Genomic DNA, 22,039 nt, shown 5'->3' on the forward strand with positions numbered 1-22,039 from the left:
TTAATTACCGTTGAGCTCAAAGGTTATATTAATAAACGGTTAACGAATGTGTATTTATGACGACGATTTGTGAGACTGGTAAACTTACCTTTGTTTGTACCATGGTCTTTCATTCTACACGGTGCATTTCAAGGTCCTGTACCCATCCGTCGGTAAACTGTACCTGGACTTGTTGCAGTGACCTGAAGTTACTAAAAACTTCATGAGTGTATGCACTCACTCCAAGAACCGTATAATTATAAATCTGAGCGTGGTGAAAGTTGGGCAGCACGCTAACGTCTTTTGTCCACTCTGTGTGCTTGTAAGGGTCTAATCCTTTCACTCCTTTGATTTTTTCCTCGTAACTTTTCTTTGCCTTTTCGTCGAGTCTGTCTTTGTACGGACCGGCATTGTTCTCCTTAGTTTTGTACATTCCTTTTTTGTGCAGCAAAGAAAAACCAAGAAGGTATTGGAACCGGAGAATGAACGTTTTGCGGTGCTGCAAATGCTTGCACTTGATGCGGTACTTAGATTGTTTTGCCAGTTCCCGGCATGCAATGCGTGAAAGTCATGTGATCTGTCAATCGCTATAGGAAAAACCATAAAGCCTTTGCATGAAAACAACTGCTTTGATGTACACTGCCTTGTTGGTATATATGTATCAATCTAATAAACCTCAACCTACACCATCCTCCCTATTCTGGATTTTAAACAGTACATAGCGGAAACAAAAAGACAAAAAGACTACAACACATAGTAGAAATCTTAAATTAAGACCAAGAACACTAGAGGTGAGACATGACCATTAATTAATAATATTATTAATTAAAATTAATAAATGACAGATTTAGTGATATTTTCATAAACTATTTATTTACCAAAACAATACAAAACAGCATGGTAGCACAATATATTTTTTAAACACAGCAACCTTTAAATATGAAAGTAGACGGAGAAAGAAAGGCGAGAAAGAAGAATAAGAATAACACTTAATTGAGTTTTTGATGGCATTTTACATACAGTACTAATACAGTACAGAACATATGGCAAAATACTGGCATCATATACAGTACTTACTTCTGAAGAAATTATATGGGACCCTGAAAAACAGGACACAAATGAAAGGACAAAGAACAGTGAATGGCAATTGATGGACTTACGTTGATGAACTTAAAAAGTTGAATGGTCTCAAGAACCTCTTAAACAAACAAACAATGTATGATTAGACCCTGACAAACAGGACAGAAAGGAATAAAGATTAGATGAATATTAAAATCTATAAAGGACAGATTATGATTGAATTGTAACTCCAAAGACTATTCACTCATCAATAAAAGGTCACCTACAACACTTCCACAGCAGCAACACTGAACATATCTTAAGGCATGGAAACCTTTAAGAAGTGAAAGGACAAACAGTGAAGGTTGAGAAAGAATTGCACTTAATAGATTTTTTCAGACGATGACAGTACTGGTATGCTTACTTTAGAAAAATGGTTGAATCATATTCCATATAGTACTTACTTAAAATGAACACACTTCAGTCCTCCTTAAATGACTGACAGCATCTGAAATGAAACAATGACAGATTAAGACTGTAAGAATATATGTTTATAAATGCCTAATACTCCAATCTCATATTTATTCTATCTATTAAGATGGACAAATTCTAAGCATTTACCAAGCACTTGACTTGTTTGAAGTGAAGGTAGATACTAAACATATTCATTTGGGCAATAACAATAAAGCTGAATTTAATATTAACAATACATAATTAGGAATGTTTTGCTCATTTTTATTTCACCTCACCAGGTTACAAAAGGAGCTTTCTCAGCAGGTCACTCTTCTCAGCTACCCTGTCAATGACCATGTCAGAGTCCAATGACATGAGAATGTCCTTTTCAGTGGCCATCAGCATAAACATCTCCAGCTTGTTTGCAGACAGGCTGCTTCGGAGTCTGCTTTTAATGAACTTGAGTGTAGAGAATGTTCTTTCACAGGCAACCTGAGTGAGGGAGAGGGTCAGCAGGTACTTGTATGCCAGCCCAAGGAGACGATAGGCATCAGACAGCATGTTGAACCGCCTGAGTATTTGATAGCAGCACAGTGGGCAATTTTTGCAAGAACCACAGCTTTTGGTCACAATTTCACTTTCTTCGTCCCATTCTTCAGATCTGTCCTTTGCTGTTCTGGTCATGTAGTCATCTACATGTGAGGTCCTAAGCCTTTCCCACTGTTCAGCAAAACGTTTCAGTTCTGACTGAAGGTTATTAACTGTAGCCCTGCTGTCAAATTTAAGTAGACGGGTGCTGAGGTTTTGAAATGCATTACTTGGTAGAGAAACTGTTCTGACCTGGCTAAACCTCCTGGGATCCAACCATGCCAAATCGGCAAGAAGAGGGCCATGTATGACAAATCGTCTGTGGATTGCTTCAATAACTGTGTCCAGGATGACATTGTGCACTTTCACCTCATATGATTTCTCAGCATTGACTTGCAACTCATCTTCAGGTATCTCTCCGGCCATGCCTTTTCTCTTTTTGGCTCTCTTTTCAGGTAGTTCAGCTTCCACTTCCATGTCTGTGTTGTTCTCCCTCTCCTCTAGTTTTTGATTTGTCTGTTTCACAAATGTGTCTGCAGCTGTCTTCACAGTTGGAAAGTCCCTGGCGATACTTTTGAGGCCATCTTGTGTGGCAGTCACCATATGATGTGCAGAGAGAATGTCCATCCCCTTTGACTGGAGGTACTTCGACAGAGGAGTTGTTTGCTCAAACACTCTAAGAAATATCTGTGCTGTTAACACAGTTTCATGCTTCAAGAGACACTCTTTAAAGCCTCGTGCTTTGGCACGAACAGCTGGCTTTTCTTTTTCCCTCTTTTCAATGGCTTCCAGCGTCAGCACTACATCAACGAAGAGGCCATCATCTGGTTTTCCAAAATGTCCAAAGATTTTTTGGAGGGCATCATGCTTGGCCCACCACCGTGTCTCACCTATTGGACTGAGGCGTCTGTGTCTTGTCTCTTGGGTTTGTTTCTCCCACAGATTAACCCTGTGATAGGACTCCTTGATGAACACAGCTATGTCATTAAGTAAATTAAAGAGTGATCCACTTTCAATGACACTTTGTGTTGTGTCAGCAATCACAAGATTAAGTATGTGTGCATAGCACCACACATGCACATGAGTTGGAGACTGGGCAGTCATAAGTGCTGAAAAGCCTTTGTACTGGCCCTGCATATTTGAAGCACCATCTGTTGCATTCCCAATGCACATGGCCTTGTCTAGATTCAGATGCTCTAAAACTCCGGAAAGCAAGTTTACAAAGTACTGCCCCGTGGATGCTTCGCACCTCACTATGGAGACAAGCCTCTCCTGCACAGCCTCAGTAACATACCTGATGATTACTGAACACTGATCATAACCTGTGATGTCTTGGGTTGTGTCTAGCTGAACAGAAAACATCCCAGCTTTCTGGACATCACTGGCAATGCTCTCTTGAAGGAGATGGCCAAGTGCATCAATCACTGAGTTGACAGTTGTTTTGGAGAGTAGGGTGATGAGAGATCCTCTACCTCTTGATCCACTGGTCTGATGCAACTTCTTGCTTTTTTCAATGCAGTCATTCAAATGTTCTCCAAGGCACATATCATACTTGCCTAATAACACAATCAGTTCCAGAAAGTTACCATGATCGATGGTGTTATCACCTAAAGTGTATGCAGCCTCATTCTCTACATGCCTATAGCTGAGTCCCCTCTTCCCAAGTACTTTGATCACATCCACTATACGCTCTAAAACTTGCCGTCTCTTTTTCACTTGTGCTCTGTGAGCTGACAACTGACTGCCACCAAACAAGCTCCTGATGTTGCCTTTTGAGCACCTTAAGAAAAAAGCTTCAGCACAGGTCTGGTGTGTAGTGCTCTTTTCATGCTCCTCTGTGCGCAGATGTATATGTCGCCAGTCACTCATGCCTGTTATAAATGTGCTGGTGTCAGTCCGCCTTGCAAATGCCAGACACACAAAGCAGAACAATAAATGGCGTTCTTTGCAATAAGTAAGCCACTTCCTGTTGGTGCCATCTTTACAGCTGAACACCCTCATCACAACTGCACTTGTACTGTTCTGCTGTGGGTGGTAATCTAAGAAGGCCTGTAATATGGCAGGTTCAGGGCGAGCAAAGTAATCGATGCCCTGGCTCTCTCTCTCCTGCTCTTTTATTTCTCTCTCTTGCTCCATCTCTCTCTCCTGCTCTTCTGTATGTCCCTGCTGCTCCGTCTCTTTCTCTTGCTCCATCTCTCTCTGCTGCTCTTCTGTATGTCCCTGCTGCTCCGTCTCTTTCTCTTGCTCCATCTCTCTCTCCTGCTCTTCTGTATGTCCCTGCTGCTCCGTCTCTTTCTCTTGCTCCATCTCTCTCTGCTGCTCTTTTATTTCTCTCTCTTGCTCCATCTCTCTCTCCTGCTCTTCCATCTCTCTCTCTTGCTCCATCTCTCTCTCCTGCTCTTCCATCTCTCTCTCTTGCTCCATCTCTCTCTCCTGCTCTTCCATCTCTCTCTCTTGCTCCATCTCTCTCTCCTGGTCTTTTATTTCTCTCTCTTGCTCCATCTCTCTCTCCTGCTCTTCTGTCTCCTCTGTCACAGACTTCTCCACTTTTGATGATAAATCAGCCTGGTGCAACATGTAACGATTGGCACAATTTGTTAAGATTTTGAGGGGTTTGACAAACTAACCTTAAGCATAAAATAAAATTTACTATCAGTAATATCACATTACCCGCCCAGCAGTATATAAACTCCGTTATGCTAGCTAGTACGCAGTACAAGTTATTCTAAGCGACTGTAAAAAGTCAGCACAACGAAAACAAACTACAACTAAACTTGGTTTATATCTGACACAGATAGACAGCAGGTCATAACTTCTTACCTGAAGTTCAGTTCCTCTGCCACTGGGACCGGCGGCCGTCTCAGGTCTCTCCTCCTCTTGCCTCCCCTTCCCTCATCCACCTGCTGGCCTCCACCACTTGCTGATGTTGCTAAATCTGTGGAAGCTCTGCCATAGCTACCACCAAACAATTCAGTTATTTTTACACATTTGGCAGCGTCTGCCTGAAGGGCTTGTTTCCTTTTGGCCCTAATTTTTTCTGCACCTCCTTTCCTTTTTTTGTTCTCCATTTTCTTTAGTTCGTCTATAAGATTGCTAAACAAGGGGGAGGGTGCATCCGACCTCCTCGGCTGTAATTGGTCCAGCCCAGAGTCAATCATGACCAATTGGCCAATCCAACACCTTTCATTATATATACCCTTCCTAAAAAAATTTAAATAAATAAATATATCCATCGGCCCATAAAAACAAAAAATCGCCAGCGGCCCACCGGGCAAATGCCCGGTATGCCCGATGGCCAGTCCAGCTATGAATAACACTACTTATTATCATTATCATCATTATTATTAGCAGCTATAAGTATGAGGACTGCAAAAGCAGTTGGTCCTGGTGGCATACCTGTGGAGGTATGGAGACGTGTAGGAGGTGGGCAGTGGACTTTTTGACCAGATTGTTTAACACACTCTTGGAGAGTGAGAGAATGCCTGAGGACTGGAGGAGAAGTGCACTGGTACTGATTTTGATATGCAGACCTGTACCACATACAGAGGGATAAAGCTGACGAGCCATACCATGAAGATATCAGAAAGAGCTGCTGAAGCTAGGTTAAGAAGAAAGGTGATGAGTGAGTGGCAGTATGACTTGATGTTGAGAAGAACCACTACAGATGTTATATTTGATGGATCTTCTAACTTGGTTTTAAGTTTAACAACCATTATAGATGCTGAGCTGTCCTAATGTCTACAACTCTAACCGTGTTAGAACAAATGTCTGGACCTGGATTCATCACAGTCCCTCCAATCAACCAGATTCTACATTTCTACATCAGCAAATATGTATTAAAAATCACGTTTCACCATAAACACACAAGCTTAAAGGTGTGAAACAGCAGAAAATTAATTAAGCAGTCTGTATCTGTCATAAAATATCAGATGTCTTCCTAATACTTCTTCTAATATCATCCTACCTCCCTCTACTGGCTCCCTTTATTAGTTTTTTGATATCATCCACCTGAGCTTTCTCCCCCCATAATATTGTTTCATAACAGCAGAATGGACTCTCTTGAGCTGAGAGAGAAAAGGAGACAAAGACAAACCGAGACACGGCGAGACGTATTTTTAAAGACAAATTATTTCCTATTGCTCCATCAGTTACCAATTCCCTTCATTCTGCCAAAGCACAAAGTTTATTAGATTTTTCCAGCTCGCCCGGGCTGAGTTGGCGGGCTGTTTTGCTGTTAGACTGAATGTCAAGTGTCTTTTAAGGCAAAGATGGATTGCACTTTATTTATTCCGGGGCTGGGTTATTTGCCCCAGTTCATCTCGGCAAGTACTCGCTGGTGACTCCGCAGTCGGAGGAGTGAGACACAATGAGGAAAGCACGTCTTTTAGAGAGCCTGTCTGAGGAAACATCACCTCCCTCCCTCCCTCCATCCCTCCCTCTCCTCCGAGACAACTTCAGCTTAATTTTTATGAGATGTGTCTGCTGCTCTCATAAAGCCACAGTAATCATTTTTATTTGTTTACTGGGATCCAGTGCAGCTCCAGACAAAGAGCTTTGAAATGGAAAAACCAGGCAGCGACTGGTGAAAATTTCAGTTCAAGTTGCATGTAAAGTGTATTTTCAATATATTAAAGCAAATAAGAAAAGCATTTTAAAAAATACATTGTATGTTATGCAGTACATCTTCCCAAAGAATTCCTAAAATAATGCTGTGTCAGTAAGAATAAGTTCAAAAGCACAGAGCATATATTTGGTGTTTATTTAGATAAAAGATGCCAAACTTATTAAGTGAGCCAAACCAGCGAAACTTCCCTTTCTGTCAGTGTAAAGATGTTTGAATACATATTTAATCCAAATTAATACAAGAAACAAAGAGTGCAATTTCAACAGCATCCCTCAGTTTTTCTATATGAGTATTCTACATTTTATATGAAATGTTGCTGTAGTAAATGAAATTAATTTGCCAGAATGAATTAATAAATGTGTAAATAGCTCATTGCCCCGACGCCCCTGTAATTAAAAAAACTGAAAGTTTTCATTAATTCACAGAAATGTTTTATTAATTCATTCATTTTTACCATTGACCCGGTGTAAAAAATATATTTCTTTAGTCAATAGTGGAAACAAATGTCATTTAAAATGATTTAGCTGTTTATCTGTTACTTAATTACTGTGGTGTAATATGAAGGGCAGTGGTAATTGGGGGGGGGGGCTATGTTGATAGGAAAAGCTGTAAAACTTGTGAAAATACAGTTAACAGTTCAAAATCTATGTCCTTCATATATTCCAAAGACATCTAGTGCGCCAGATTGGAGCCCCCCACCTCTTCTACACTTTGAATGAACCCAGTTTTTTATTCAAAGTAATATATTTGCAAAAAAAAAAGGAAGGCATAAAAATCTGGCATTTTTTTAATATAAGTTCCTTTCCCTGCCTGGTTTTAAATGTAAAAATTGTTTAATATATAAGATCTGTTTTGTTAAATGTTAAATAAGATTGTAGATTTTCTGTGTATTTATTTTTATGAATGCAAGATTGGGCTCAGATGAATCGGGTTTTAAACAATATGCTGTTCATTGCTGTAGTTTGACCAGATGTCTGGGACTGCAAAGCATTTTTATCCACCCTTCCCTCTTCCCACACACTGAGGCAATGTCCTGCAATTTGATTGGCTGCGGTTTACAATGGTGAACGCTGCCTGAGAAAAGTCTTGCTTGAAGAGATGTGCTGATCCATGCGTGCATGTTTCCTGAAATCCAAAGACAGGAGTACAACAGTTGTTGTAACAGATACTGAAGCAGAAAACATGAATTGTATACAGACTATAACACCAGCACCATAAAAACAAACTTCACCTTCCATTTATGCTTATAGTAGTTTGGTGGGTTGCAAATGTATTTCATTTATAAATGATCAAAGTTTCTTCCTTCAGCACATTATGCCCCACAGAGATATATGTTATGTTTTAAAATGAACCTGAAAATATTATTCATGTTTTATATGGACAGAGATGGAAAGAGTACCTTCGGCTCATTGCATTTGAGTTGACCTAAACCTCCACTGACTGACTGTCATTCATAAAACTTTTTAAACTTTCACCCACTTTTCTAGAATTGAGTCTTAAAAATGCTAAAACAAAATAATATAAAAATGTCAGTAAATAATTAATCTGACATGGTTTAAATAATTAAAATTAATCAATCAATTAATCATTAATTATATATAGATGTATAAATAAATCTATTAATTATGTAAATGTGTTATTAATTAATTAAAATGAAAATATATAATTAAATAATTGCATCAGAATATTTTTTTAAAAACTTAAACCGTATAAGTCTTTATACAAAACTATTTATTTCACTATTTAATTTATTATTTCCTGGTTCTTGTGCTTCAGTGCACCATGAAATAAAAAAAACAGTCATTGCAACTTGTCAACAGTTGCTAACATCTGGTTACTCTGGCAGACTGATTTCGGGTAATGGATTGATCCAGTGGACATGGGGTTGGCAGGTTTCCCAGAATGCATTTGGAATGAAATCCCATCAGCAGTTTCCTCCACCACTGCGAAAGTGCCCTCAAACTGTAAGTAAAGTTTTGGAACATGATTTTTCTCTGTCACCCAATGCATTTTTAAGTTGTTTTTCTAAGGTAAAAATGTAATGGCATAATCTGAATGAAAATGAATATCTGGTTGGTTTATTGAGAGTCTATTTGCAAAAATAATTAAATTTTTTCATAGCTGTCAGGACCTGTTAGCGCAACAGACAGCTTCCCTCACTCTCTGTCAGCTGACCGGGTGATCAGAGCTCATGATACCCCTTCCTGACCCTCACCTCTCAGTGAAGGTTAAACACAGGTGATAGGTGATATCTAACAGGTGATGTTTGATTTATTTTAGTTTTGTATTCTTTCCCAAGCAAATCAGTTAAGCTGAGATTAATATTCAACTTCATAACTGGGTAGTTTTAGTAAACCTTACAGGAATGCTCTCAGTATATATTGAATTGAATCATTTACACTTCTTTATTTCCTAATGTGCACAGGTCATACTTTTTGTTGAGAACAGCTTGTTTTCAATTAAAACTAACATTAAAAAATGTTTAATACAGGCAGGAAAGTGAGAACATTTTCACTGGGAGCAGAACCATCTGGACCAGCAGGTTGTTCATGCTGTTCATGGATATCCTGACGAGTGATGTCAAGCCTGCTCCAGAAATTATTCAGTTGTTTGTTTCTTAATATTTATTCAACTGTATTCAAAACACCAGATGTCTGCTATAAGTTTTGGAAGTCTGGAGTTTAAAAAAAAAAGAAAAGAAAGAAAGAAACATCTGAGCTGTGTGTTTTTTCTGTAGGTAGCAGTGGGAGTTACTTGTATAATGTTTTGCAGTTGAATAATCTGTAATATTTAATTTGAAATAACGATGTACAGTTGTTTAACACCTTTTTCCAAATCAGTTCAGTGTTTATCCCCTTTCAAAATAATTTTATATCCTTTTATGCCTTTCCCAACTTTGATGGGTGAGTTTGACAAACAAAATTAATTTGTGATGCACTGCAGCACAAGAACAATGAAAATAATAAACTAAATGTGAAATAATAAAATATGTATTTAAATAAAATCCACCCATAAATTATCTTCCACTAATCCAAATCAGGGTCATGGATAGGGGGGCTGAAACCCATCTCAGCTGCCCAGAAGGGGGAAAGAGGTAGGTTACAGGTTGCCAGTTTACAGCAGGGCTAATTAATGACAAAGTTTATTAATTGTGCCATTAATAAATTACTTATTTCCAAGATAATTAATGATACATTTCGTTAAATGTATAATGGTTTGTTTGTTTAATTCGGACTAAAGTATAGTATAAAAGCCTTTTCTCTGCCTCCTTTCCCATGAGGCCCTTTTTTTCTTTGGCACTTTAGCGCCCTCTGTTGTTTCCGCCATTATTTGAAGTGCTTCCTGTATGCGGCATCCTTGGCACTTCCTCAAACTGTCACGGTGGCTGATTTTTTTTAGAAAGGAATAACTACTTACTGTTCATTCAAGGTGGGTTTGTGCTTCTTTACAGTAGTTTTCTGACTCAGAGCCAAGCAGAAAAACGTGTCACTTCACAGCGTGTGTTTTAAAACTGCACTTCCGGTAACGGTATTTTGTAACAACTTGAAGTGACAGGGTGCATTGAGGTGTGATTAATTCTGTTCCACATGTGTGGACCTGACCGAAGTGGATGAATTATAGAGTCTGATAGCAGCAGGACAGCGAGGTTGAAGGAACCTGTTGCTGAAACTGCTCTTCAGATTGTCCAGTGTGTTATGGAGGGGGCGGGAGTCATGATGTCCATGATTGCCAGCAGTCTTGTCAGCATTCAGTCACTGATCACCTCCTCCAGGGTGGCGAGCTTCATGCCAACAATAGACCACAGAGCCTTCCTGATCAATTTGTTGAGTCTCTTTGCGTCCATTGCTTTGGTGGTTGCACCCCAGCACACCGCAGCAAAGGAGATGGTAAAACATACAGAGCAGCCTCCTACATACATTGAAGGATCTGAGCCGGCTCAGACCCTTTTTGTAGGCAGCGTCCGTGTTGGCAGACCACTCTAGCTTGTGATCCAGTTGGACTCCCAGATACTTACAGAATGTGACTATTTTGATCTCAGTCCCACCAATGCATAACCTTTATAACATGAGAGGTCAGTGCTACAGGCCTGTAGTCATTTACTGCCACTGGATGATTCTTCTTAGGCACTGGGACCAGGCATGATGTTTTCTATAGCACTGGGACTCTCTGGAGGTGCAGGCTCAGTTTGTATATGTGATGGAGTACTCCACACAGCTGACTAACACAAGTCTTCAACACTCTGGACTCGGGTCCCACTGCTTTCCCCTGTCTGAGTCTCTCCAGCTCTCTTCTCACCTGAGTAGGTCTGATATGCAGGTTGGTCTGGCTAATGGGGGGTTAGGTGGTCTTTGGGGCTGTAATGCATTGCCAAGGGGGATGCTGGTAATGGGCTTGGCTGGTGTGGAGTACAGGGGCTGGTGGGTGGTAGAGGGGAGTGTGGAGGTTTCACAGGAGCATAGATCAGTGAGGCAGCCGCAGGTGGGCAGTTGGGGGTGCTGATGTTTGAGAACCTCCACACCTTTCTTCTGGAGAGGTGTGGAGGTGTTGTAGGACGTATTTTATTATAGTAATGTTTAATCTGTGCATGCAATGTTAATCTGATGATTGTTTTCCTAATTAATGCGTGTAAGGAGTGCAAATTCCCCAAAAAGTGTTACATAGATTTGGCTTTCCTTTTATTTTATTTTGAAGGTCTGATAATTTTAAATTAGATCAAATATACACCTTTGCACAAGTGACTGATATAATACAGAGTAATAGTTAAAATTGGACAAACATATTTGCTAGTAATACCTGCTGCTCACAGAGGTGTTTCTCCCTTCTTTACACCACAGGTGCGTCTTTGGTCCTCTGTCCTCATGACTCGGGTCTTCGTTTACGGCACTCTGAAGAAGGGGCAGCCCAACAACTACCGCATGTTCGACAGCAACAATGGAAAGGCCGAGTACCTCGGCTCGGCATTCACCATCCAGAAATACCCGCTAATGATCACCACCGAGTACAACATCCCTTTCCTGCTCAACATCCCTGGCCAGGGTCACCGAGTGCACGGAGAGATCTACAAAGTGGATGACCAGATGCTGAAATTCTTGGACACCTTTAAAAGCGTCCCAACTATATACCAGCGGACGGTGGTCCAGCTGGAGGTGAAGGAGTGGGTGGGGAGGATGGAAGGTGAGGAGAAGCTGTCACCGGGGAGGATCACGGAGATGTTTGTGTACACCACCACAACGTACAAGCCGGACTGGCCCTTGCTGCCGTGCTACGAGAGCTATGACTCAGAGGGAGATCACGGGCTCAAATATAGTTATGAAGAATCGCTATAAAGAGTTATAACGGCACTGATCGCTGAGAAGAGTGGGACTGATCTCACCATGCTGAAGCAACTGACAAAGTTGCTTTTATTTTAATAATTTATCTTATTGCTGTGCACCTAAAACAATGCTCTGCAAACCTTTGTCAAAAAAATGAAGCTGTACTGTCAGATTTTTCAGCCGAATATATAGTCCCTGCATAGCTGTCAGAAATAGCCCATCCATGCACTCGCCTGAGTTTTTTGGGGGGGTTGGGGGGCAAGTGCCTTGAACCTGCATTCCTTTGAATGGCCAGCCTGTGCTTTCAAAAATGTGTTTGCATAGAAGTCTGTGAGGAAATGACCCAGCTGCTTACTTGATTTATGACCTCACCAAAGAGTTTCCTGATGAATGTGTGGTCTCAATGCCATTAAATAAGACTTTTATTTAATGGCATCTAGGTTAAGAAAGGCTTAGAGCAGGTGTGTCAAACATGAGGCCCAGGGACCAGATTCAGCCCGGCAAAGGCTTCCAATTTGGCCCGCTGGGTGGCTTTGGAAACTTTTACGGTTTTTCACACTGAGAAAGATCTCAGATTCCTTTTAATTCTTTTCATTTACTACAATATAAAATGGACTTGCACTGTAAATGTGCAGTTAAACGAGTTTACACTGACAGAAAGGCCAGTTTTACTGGTCCAGCCCACTTAAGATCAAAGCAGATTGTATGTGGCCCATGATGTAAAATGAGTTTGACACCTCTGTCTTAGAGCATTTATATTACACAGATATGAACTCTGATGTGTTTAGTCGTTACATTCCACTTGTCTTTGATTACCTCTGAAATAAAAATTCATTCCTGATTTCTTTTGTATGATCTGTGCTGTGTTTGTTCCCTCCAGGGGATAAACTTTTATTCTGCTTTGTCATAAGGAGAATAAATATCCTGCAAACTACTTACAGGGATTTAGACATATGTATTTATCTTCTTTATTACAAGAGTCATGTATTCGTGATACAACCTCTAATCCAGCAGGTGTCGCTAAAATACAGGCTGTGTTTTTGTATCAGCAAACCAGCAAAGCAAGAGATGCGGCCCCTGAAGTCTGCCGAGGGCCGTCAACTCACTGGCCGCACTACTGATGGCCACTACTAATGTTAGTGCACACAGATGCAGAAATAGTATGGAAGAAATTTCTTCCATAAAATAGAGATAAAGACTGACACTGATGAAGAAAATTTCTCAAAAGCTTCAGGCCTAAAACTGAACTTAGACAAATGTGAGATCTTACCTTTAAAAGACTGTACTATATCTAACATTTTCAATATCCCTGTAAAAAATCCAATGTCAAATATTTGGGTATGTATGTAACTTAAAACAGAACTGAGTTAGAAAACCTTAATATTTGGAAGAAAATGCAAAATTGTAGAACTCATTGAAATAACTGGGCACAGAGAGACTTATTGATTCTGGGTAGAATATTTCTCACCAAGATGGAAAGTATTTCCAGTCTAATATACTCTGCATATACATTAACTGTACCTAAATCAGCAATCAAATCTATTAACCAGCTAAACTTTGATTTTATATGGAAGCAAAAACACCCTCAATATTAGGCAAGGTAATTGAGTCAAATAATGTGAAGCTGGAGGATTGCAAGCTATTGAATTTGACAGTTTAAATGGCACCCTAAAAATAAACTTTGGTTTCATATTCCAAACAAAATATTTTCAGATCTAGGCGAAATTAATCTTTTACTTGGATGTGATTTTGACATAAAAAAATAAAAAACCTTTCTTCCTTTCACCAGCAAGTTTTATTATACTGGAAATTAATATACAAAAATAATTATAGCCCACACAATACTCCCCTGTGGAACTATCGTTACATAAAAGTTAGAAACAAATCAATCTTTGTGCAAAAATGGTAAGAAAAAGGCATTCATAAATGTCGATTTCTTTAATTACTTATGTCTATTTTGTTTTCATTATCTGTTTGTTCTGGTATTATGCCTGTCACTACCCGATCCGTACCGGAAACCCGATCGGTACCCCGCATGCGAGTATCTGTTAAGATGTTAAGAATAATAAGTGTCTCTTAAAATGTTTCCGATAATGAAACATTTAATATAATGTAGACAAAAACAAAAAAATAAAAAGATAGTGACGGATCGGGACTCCCCGATACTTACTGCGCATGTGCAAAGTCGGACCGTACAAATCGGGTCTACCCGATCCGTACCGCGCATGTGCAGGGGTTTTCTTCTTCTGTTCGTTTAATGGCAGTTTACTCCCCAGTGTTCGAGGATACCGCCACCTGCTGACCGAGCGAACGACCCTATTGTAAACTGAATTAGCGTCATTACAAACGTGTGTTAAATTTGATTTAGTGATAGTCGAGTGTGTTTATGATTGTCTGTGTGGAGAGGATTGATTGGAATAGTGATGATGATGTCCGCTATCACTGTCAATTGTCACTAAACACTTCATCTGGCTGATGAATCTTCACGTGACACATTACAAAGTCTGTATTATTAACTCTGTAATTTGGCACCATTCTTCTTATTTTACGGCGCTGTTGTTCAATCGGGGGACGCTCGATAAGGAGAAAAGCATGAATTTGTTTGTAAATGGATTATCCACTGTTTAAATGTCCCGGTAGTCGAAAAGGAGGCACAGCTGTTGAGAAATGCTAGGAGCTAACTGGGCGCTAACCGTATCATTCAAATATTTATTTTTTTATTTATTTTTTTTAACAGAACTTTATTTAACAAACAAAGAGTATACAACATACAAACAGATGAAGTATACAAAAGAACAGAACATGAACATACAAAACCAGGGGTAAAAAGAAAAAGGTAATAATTATATGAATACACGCAAAAATTCACAGATATATATTGTTTTGAGAGCCTTTTTGTTGGTGGAGTCTGATATTGATTTTATGTACATTTCCACATCCTTAACAAAATGACAGAAATATGGTGTTTTGTTAGTAAACTTACATTTATGGATAAAAAATTTAGCTAAAAGTACTAACAAATTAATTATAAAAAAGCATTTATCATTCTTCTTGGGGAACTTAAAGAAACAGAATAAAACATTTTCCCATCGTAAAGAAAACTCCCTTAAAATATGGACAATAACAAACCCGCTGAATTCCTTCCAGAATCTCTGTGTAAAAGAGCAGTACCAAAAAAGATGTGTCACAGTTTCTGGATGATCCCCACAGAAAGTGCAATTAGTATTTATGTCTCTTTTAAATTTTATCATGTAGTGGCTGGCTGGATAACATTTATGTAGAATTTTAAATGAGACTTCCTTCACCTTATTTACAATCAAGTATTTATGAGGGATCATCCAGACTGTCTTCCACTTGATATCTGGAACATATCGGTTCCAGTAAGATATTACATATGGGAGAGAGACGACATCTTCTTGGAATAAACTACGTATTCTCTTATTGCTATTACCAAGTTCTTGTGAAAAGCAGATTTTTCCTATTGGTGACTCAGCTGGATCAGGGAGAGTGACTGAGGTAGATATTGAGCTATCAGTGTTTTTATATAACATTAAAGTCCCTGAGGGTATGGCACCAAGCAGGGCTGGACTGGGACAAAAAATCGGCCCGGGCATTTTGACTAGAGACCGGCCCACCAGGATAGAGATTGAAAATGTGACGTCATTCAGGGGTAAAACCGCAAAGGATTCTGGGAACTTGAGGCAAGAGGTACTAGCGCACGCAGGCATTCAATTGAACTCAGTTACACAGCGATAAAAAGAAACACAAAAAATGGCAAGAAGCTGTTGTATTATTAACTGCAATAGCCGGTCGCATGACAGCCATTCGAAGCCGACGGGTAAAGAGATCGTTTTTTAGATCTTACTTTTATCGGATTACGTCGTTGAAGAGAAATTTTTTAAGCCATGTTTCCGAAGTAAGAGCCGATAGTCTGGATACACCAAATATAACGTCCCAGAACACTCCAGCTCACATGTTAGTCTGCTCCAAGTATTCCCACAAAGGTCAGTGTTTTGTAGTAGTTAATACGTCATTTTTCTTAACATAATCGGTGATATAGGTTACAAGCAAGTCTGGCGCTGAACAGAAATTGTCGCGCTATGCTCCTTTATTTATTGTGCATAAATAGTGAATTGTCCTGACAGAATATTGCGTTTCGCTTCTGTTTTTACCACGGTACATTGACAAAAACATATACTTTTATTTACAGGATAAAACAGTTGTTTTGTATCACTAATTGTCCAGTGCGATTACAACATACAATATTATTGTCACTGCTACATTTCTGTAATGCGTACCAGAAATTATTTCCACTACTAATTAATTACCGTTGAGCTCAAAGGTTATATTAATAAACGGTTAACGAATGTGTATTTATGACGACGATTTGTGAGACTGGTAAACTTACCTTTGTTTGTACCATGGTCTTTCATTCTACACGGTGCATTTCAAGGTCCTGTACCCATCCGTCGGTAAACTGTACCTGGACTTGTTGCAGTGACCTGAAGTTACTAAAAACTTCATGAGTGTATGCACTCACTCCAAGAACCGTATAATTATAAATCTGAGCGTGGTGAAAGTTGGGCAGCACGCTAACGTCTTTTGTCCACTCTGTGTGCTTGTAAGGGTCTAATCCTTTCACTCCTTTGATTTTTTCCTCGTAACTTTTCTTTGCCTTTTCGTCGAGTCTGTCTTTGTACGGACCGGCATTGTTCTCCTTAGTTTTGTACATTCCTTTTTTGTGCAGCAAAGAAAAACCAAGAAGGTATTGGAACCGGAGAATGAACGTTTTGCGGTGCTGCAAATGCTTGCACTTGATGCGGTACTTAGATTGTTTTGCCAGTTCCCGGCATGCAATGCGTGAAAGTCATGTGATCTGTCAATCGCTATAGGAAAAACCATAAAGCCTTTGCATGAAAACAACTGCTTTGATGTACACTGCCTTGTTGGTATATATGTATCAATCTAATAAACCTCAACCTACACCATCCTCCCTATTCTGGATTTTAAACAGTACATAGCGGAAACAAAAAGACAAAAAGACTACAACACATAGTAGAAATCTTAAATTAAGACCAAGAACACTAGAGGTGAGACATGACCATTAATTAATAATATTATTAATTAAAATTAATAAATGACAGATTTAGTGATATTTTCATAAACTATTTATTTACCAAAACAATACAAAACAGCATGGTAGCACAATATATTTTTTAAACACAGCAACCTTTAAATATGAAAGTAGACGGAGAAAGAAAGGCGAGAAAGAAGAATAAGAATAACACTTAATTGAGTTTTTGATGGCATTTTACATACAGTACTAATACAGTACAGAACATATGGCAAAATACTGGCATCATATACAGTACTTACTTCTGAAGAAATTATATGGGACCCTGAAAAACAGGACACAAATGAAAGGACAAAGAACAGTGAATGGCAATTGATGGACTTACGTTGATGAACTTAAAAAGTTGAATGGTCTCAAGAACCTCTTAAACAAACAAACAATGTATGATTAGACCCTGACAAACAGGACAGAAAGGAATAAAGATTAGATGAATATTAAAATCTATAAAGGACAGATTATGATTGAATTGTAACTCCAAAGACTATTCACTCATCAATAAAAGGTCACCTACAACACTTCCACAGCAGCAACACTGAACATATCTTAAGGCATGGAAACCTTTAAGAAGTGAAAGGACAAACAGTGAAGGTTGAGAAAGAATTGCACTTAATAGATTTTTTCAGACGATGACAGTACTGGTATGCTTACTTTAGAAAAATGGTTGAATCATATTCCATATAGTACTTACTTAAAATGAACACACTTCAGTCCTCCTTAAATGACTGACAGCATCTGAAATGAAACAATGACAGATTAAGACTGTAAGAATATATGTTTATAAATGCCTAATACTCCAATCTCATATTTATTCTATCTATTAAGATGGACAAATTCTAAGCATTTACCAAGCACTTGACTTGTTTGAAGTGAAGGTAGATACTAAACATATTCATTTGGGCAATAACAATAAAGCTGAATTTAATATTAACAATACATAATTAGGAATGTTTTGCTCATTTTTATTTCACCTCACCAGGTTACAAAAGGAGCTTTCTCAGCAGGTCACTCTTCTCAGCTACCCTGTCAATGACCATGTCAGAGTCCAATGACATGAGAATGTCCTTTTCAGTGGCCATCAGCATAAACATCTCCAGCTTGTTTGCAGACAGGCTGCTTCGGAGTCTGCTTTTAATGAACTTGAGTGTAGAGAATGTTCTTTCACAGGCAACCTGAGTGAGGGAGAGGGTCAGCAGGTACTTGTATGCCAGCCCAAGGAGACGATAGGCATCAGACAGCATGTTGAACCGCCTGAGTATTTGATAGCAGCACAGTGGGCAATTTTTGCAAGAACCACAGCTTTTGGTCACAATTTCACTTTCTTCGTCCCATTCTTCAGATCTGTCCTTTGCTGTTCTGGTCATGTAGTCATCTACATGTGAGGTCCTAAGCCTTTCCCACTGTTCAGCAAAACGTTTCAGTTCTGACTGAAGGTTATTAACTGTAGCCCTGCTGTCAAATTTAAGTAGACGGGTGCTGAGGTTTTGAAATGCATTACTTGGTAGAGAAACTGTTCTGACCTGGCTAAACCTCCTGGGATCCAACCATGCCAAATCGGCAAGAAGAGGGCCATGTATGACAAATCGTCTGTGGATTGCTTCAATAACTGTGTCCAGGATGACATTGTGCACTTTCACCTCATATGATTTCTCAGCATTGACTTGCAACTCATCTTCAGGTATCTCTCCGGCCATGCCTTTTCTCTTTTGGCTCTCTTTTCAGGTAGTTCAGCTTCCACTTCCATGTCTGTGTTGTTCTCCCTCTCCTCTAGTTTTTGATTTGTCTGTTTCACAAATGTGTCTGCAGCTGTCTTCACAGTTGGAAAGTCCCTGGCGATACTTTTGAGGCCATCTTGTGTGGCAGTCACCATATGATGTGCAGAGAGAATGTCCATCCCCTTTGACTGGAGGTACTTCGACAGAGGAGTTGTTTGCTCAAACACTCTAAGAAATATCTGTGCTGTTAACACAGTTTCATGCTTCAAGAGACACTCTTTAAAGCCTCGTGCTTTGGCACGAACAGCTGGCTTTTCTTTTTCCCTCTTTTCAATGGCTTCCAGCGTCAGCACTACATCAACGAAGAGGCCATCATCTGGTTTTCCAAAATGTCCAAAGATTTTTTGGAGGGCATCATGCTTGGCCCACCACCGTGTCTCACCTATTGGACTGAGGCGTCTGTGTCTTGTCTCTTGGGTTTGTTTCTCCCACAGATTAACCCTGTGATAGGACTCCTTGATGAACACAGCTATGTCATTAAGTAAATTAAAGAGTGATCCACTTTCAATGACACTTTGTGTTGTGTCAGCAATCACAAGATTAAGTATGTGTGCATAGCACCACACATGCACATGAGTTGGAGACTGGGCAGTCATAAGTGCTGAAAAGCCTTTGTACTGGCCCTGCATATTTGAAGCACCATCTGTTGCATTCCCAATGCACATGGCCTTGTCTAGATTCAGATGCTCTAAAACTCCGGAAAGCAAGTTTACAAAGTACTGCCCGTGGATGCTTCGCACCTCACTATGGAGACAAGCCTCTCCTGCACAGCCTCAGTAACATACCTGATGATTACTGAACACTGATCATAACCTGTGATGTCTTGGGTTGTGTCTAGCTGAACAGAAAACATCCCAGCTTTCTGGACATCACTGGCAATGCTCTCTTGAAGGAGATGGCCAAGTGCATCAATCACTGAGTTGACAGTTGTTTTGGAGAGTAGGGTGATGAGAGATCCTCTACCTCTTGATCCACTGGTCTGATGCAACTTCTTGCTTTTTTCAATGCAGTCATTCAAATGTTCTCCAAGGCACATATCATACTTGCCTAATAACACAATCAGTTCCAGAAAGTTACCATGATCGATGGTGTTATCACCTAAAGTGTATGCAGCCTCATTCTCTACATGCCTATAGCTGAGTCCCCTCTTCCCAAGTACTTTGATCACATCCACTATACGCTCTAAAACTTGCCGTCTCTTTTTCACTTGTGCTCTGTGAGCTGACAACTGACTGCCACCAAACAAGCTCCTGATGTTGCCTTTTGAGCACCTTAAGAAAAAAGCTTCAGCACAGGTCTGGTGTGTAGTGCTCTTTTCATGCTCCTCTGTGCGCAGATGTATATGTCGCCAGTCACTCATGCCTGTTATAAATGTGCTGGTGTCAGTCCGCCTTGCAAATGCCAGACACACAAAGCAGAACAATAAATGGCGTTCTTTGCAATAAGTAAGCCACTTCCTGTTGGTGCCATCTTTACAGCTGAACACCCTCATCACAACTGCACTTGTACTGTTCTGCTGTGGGTGGTAATCTAAGAAGGCCTGTAATATGGCAGGTTCAGGGCGAGCAAAGTAATCGATGCCCTGGCTCTCTCTCTCCTGCTCTTTTATTTCTCTCTCTTGCTCCATCTCTCTCTCCTGCTCTTCTGTATGTCCCTGCTGCTCCGTCTCTTTCTCTTGCTCCATCTCTCTCTGCTGCTCTTCTGTATGTCCCTGCTGCTCCGTCTCTTTCTCTTGCTCCATCTCTCTCTCCTGCTCTTCTGTATGTCCCTGCTGCTCCGTCTCTTTCTCTTGCTCCATCTCTCTCTGCTGCTCTTTTATTTCTCTCTCTTGCTCCATCTCTCTCTCCTGCTCTTCCATCTCTCTCTCTTGCTCCATCTCTCTCTCCTGCTCTTCCATCTCTCTCTCTTGCTCCATCTCTCTCTCCTGCTCTTCCATCTCTCTCTCTTGCTCCATCTCTCTCTCCTGGTCTTTTATTTCTCTCTCTTGCTCCATCTCTCTCTCCTGCTCTTCTGTCTCCTCTGTCACAGACTTCTCCACTTTTGATGATAAATCAGCCTGGTGCAACATGTAACGATTGGCACAATTTGTTAAGATTTTGAGGGGTTTGACAAACTAACCTTAAGCATAAAATAAAATTTACTATCAGTAATATCACATTACCCGCCCAGCAGTATATAAACTCCGTTATGCTAGCTAGTACGCAGTACAAGTTATTCTAAGCGACTGTAAAAAGTCAGCACAACGAAAACAAACTACAACTAAACTTGGTTTATATCTGACACAGATAGACAGCAGGTCATAACTTCTTACCTGAAGTTCAGTTCCTCTGCCACTGGGACCGGCGGCCGTCTCAGGTCTCTCCTCCTCTTGCCTCCCCCTTCCCTCATCCACCTGCTGGCCTCCACCACTTGCTGATGTTGCTAAATCTGTGGAAGCTCTGCCATAGCTACCACCAAACAATTCAGTTATTTTTACACATTTGGCAGCGTCTGCCTGAAGGGCTTGTTTCCTTTTGGCCCTAATTTTTTCTGCACCTCCTTTCCTTTTTTTGTTCTCCATTTTCTTTAGTTCGTCTATAAGATTGCTAAACAAGGGGGAGGGTGCATCCGACCTCCTCGGCTGTAATTGGTCCAGCCCAGAGTCAATCATGACCAATTGGCCAATCCAACACCTTTCATTATATATACCCTTCCTAAAAAAATTTAAATAAATAAATATATCCATCGGCCCATAAAAACAAAAAATCGCCAGCGGCCCACCGGGCAAATGCCCGGTATGCCCGATGGCCAGTCCAGCTATGGCACCAAGCACCATTGAGAATTCCTGAACACTGATAGGAAAATTATAGAGTGCAATAAAATCGTTGTAAGTAAGTAGTTGTCCCTCTTTATTAACCAGCTGAGCCACCAATAGGATCCCATTTTGGACCCAAGTTTCCAGGAACGTATCATTCAAATATATTGAATGTCGCAATGTTGGCAAAGAGAGGAAGTGACGTAACAGTCGCGCATGCGGGGTACCGATCGGGTTTCCGGTACGGATCGGGTAGCGACAATGCCATTATGGAAAAGGCTTTGCGAATGTTGCCATATTTGTTGTACTTGTTACATTTGT

General features: G+C 40.1%; 2 protein-coding genes across 5 annotated transcripts; one reads left to right on the top strand and one right to left on the bottom strand.

Moving 5' to 3' along the window:
* Positions 1-833: 833 nt before the first annotated feature.
* On the bottom strand, positions 834-4,388 carry LOC109196979 (uncharacterized). Of its 4 annotated transcripts, XM_019351754.2 has the most exons (3): positions 1,788-4,388; positions 1,503-1,546; positions 834-1,079 (listed from the first exon to the last, which is right to left on the bottom strand). In XM_019351754.2, exon 1 carries the CDS (start codon positions 4,384-4,386, stop codon positions 1,792-1,794), a length of 2,595 nt encoding a protein of 864 aa, XP_019207299.2. In that variant the 5' UTR covers positions 4,387-4,388; the 3' UTR covers positions 834-1,079; positions 1,503-1,546; positions 1,788-1,791. The 4 variants fall into 4 exon arrangements, 2 of the variants coding, with proteins under 2 accessions (XP_019207299.2, XP_019207298.2); XR_002058315.2 differs by having other exon boundaries at positions 834-1,372; positions 1,503-4,388; XM_019351753.2 differs by having other exon boundaries at positions 834-1,546.
* A 5,595-nt stretch (positions 4,389-9,983) lies between these two features.
* Positions 9,984-12,859, top strand: LOC100709281 (gamma-glutamylaminecyclotransferase B). Its single transcript, XM_025903243.1, has 2 exons — positions 9,984-10,132; positions 11,539-12,859. The coding sequence occupies exon 2, from the start codon at positions 11,563-11,565 to the stop codon at positions 12,028-12,030; it is 468 nt and encodes a 155-aa protein (XP_025759028.1). The 5' UTR covers positions 9,984-10,132; positions 11,539-11,562; the 3' UTR covers positions 12,031-12,859.
* Positions 12,860-22,039: the final 9,180 nt, after the last annotated feature.

Source organism: Oreochromis niloticus, linkage group LG23 (assembly GCF_001858045.2).
Source record: "Oreochromis niloticus isolate F11D_XX linkage group LG23, O_niloticus_UMD_NMBU, whole genome shotgun sequence".
NCBI classification, from domain to species: Eukaryota; Metazoa; Chordata; class Actinopteri; order Cichliformes; family Cichlidae; genus Oreochromis; species Oreochromis niloticus.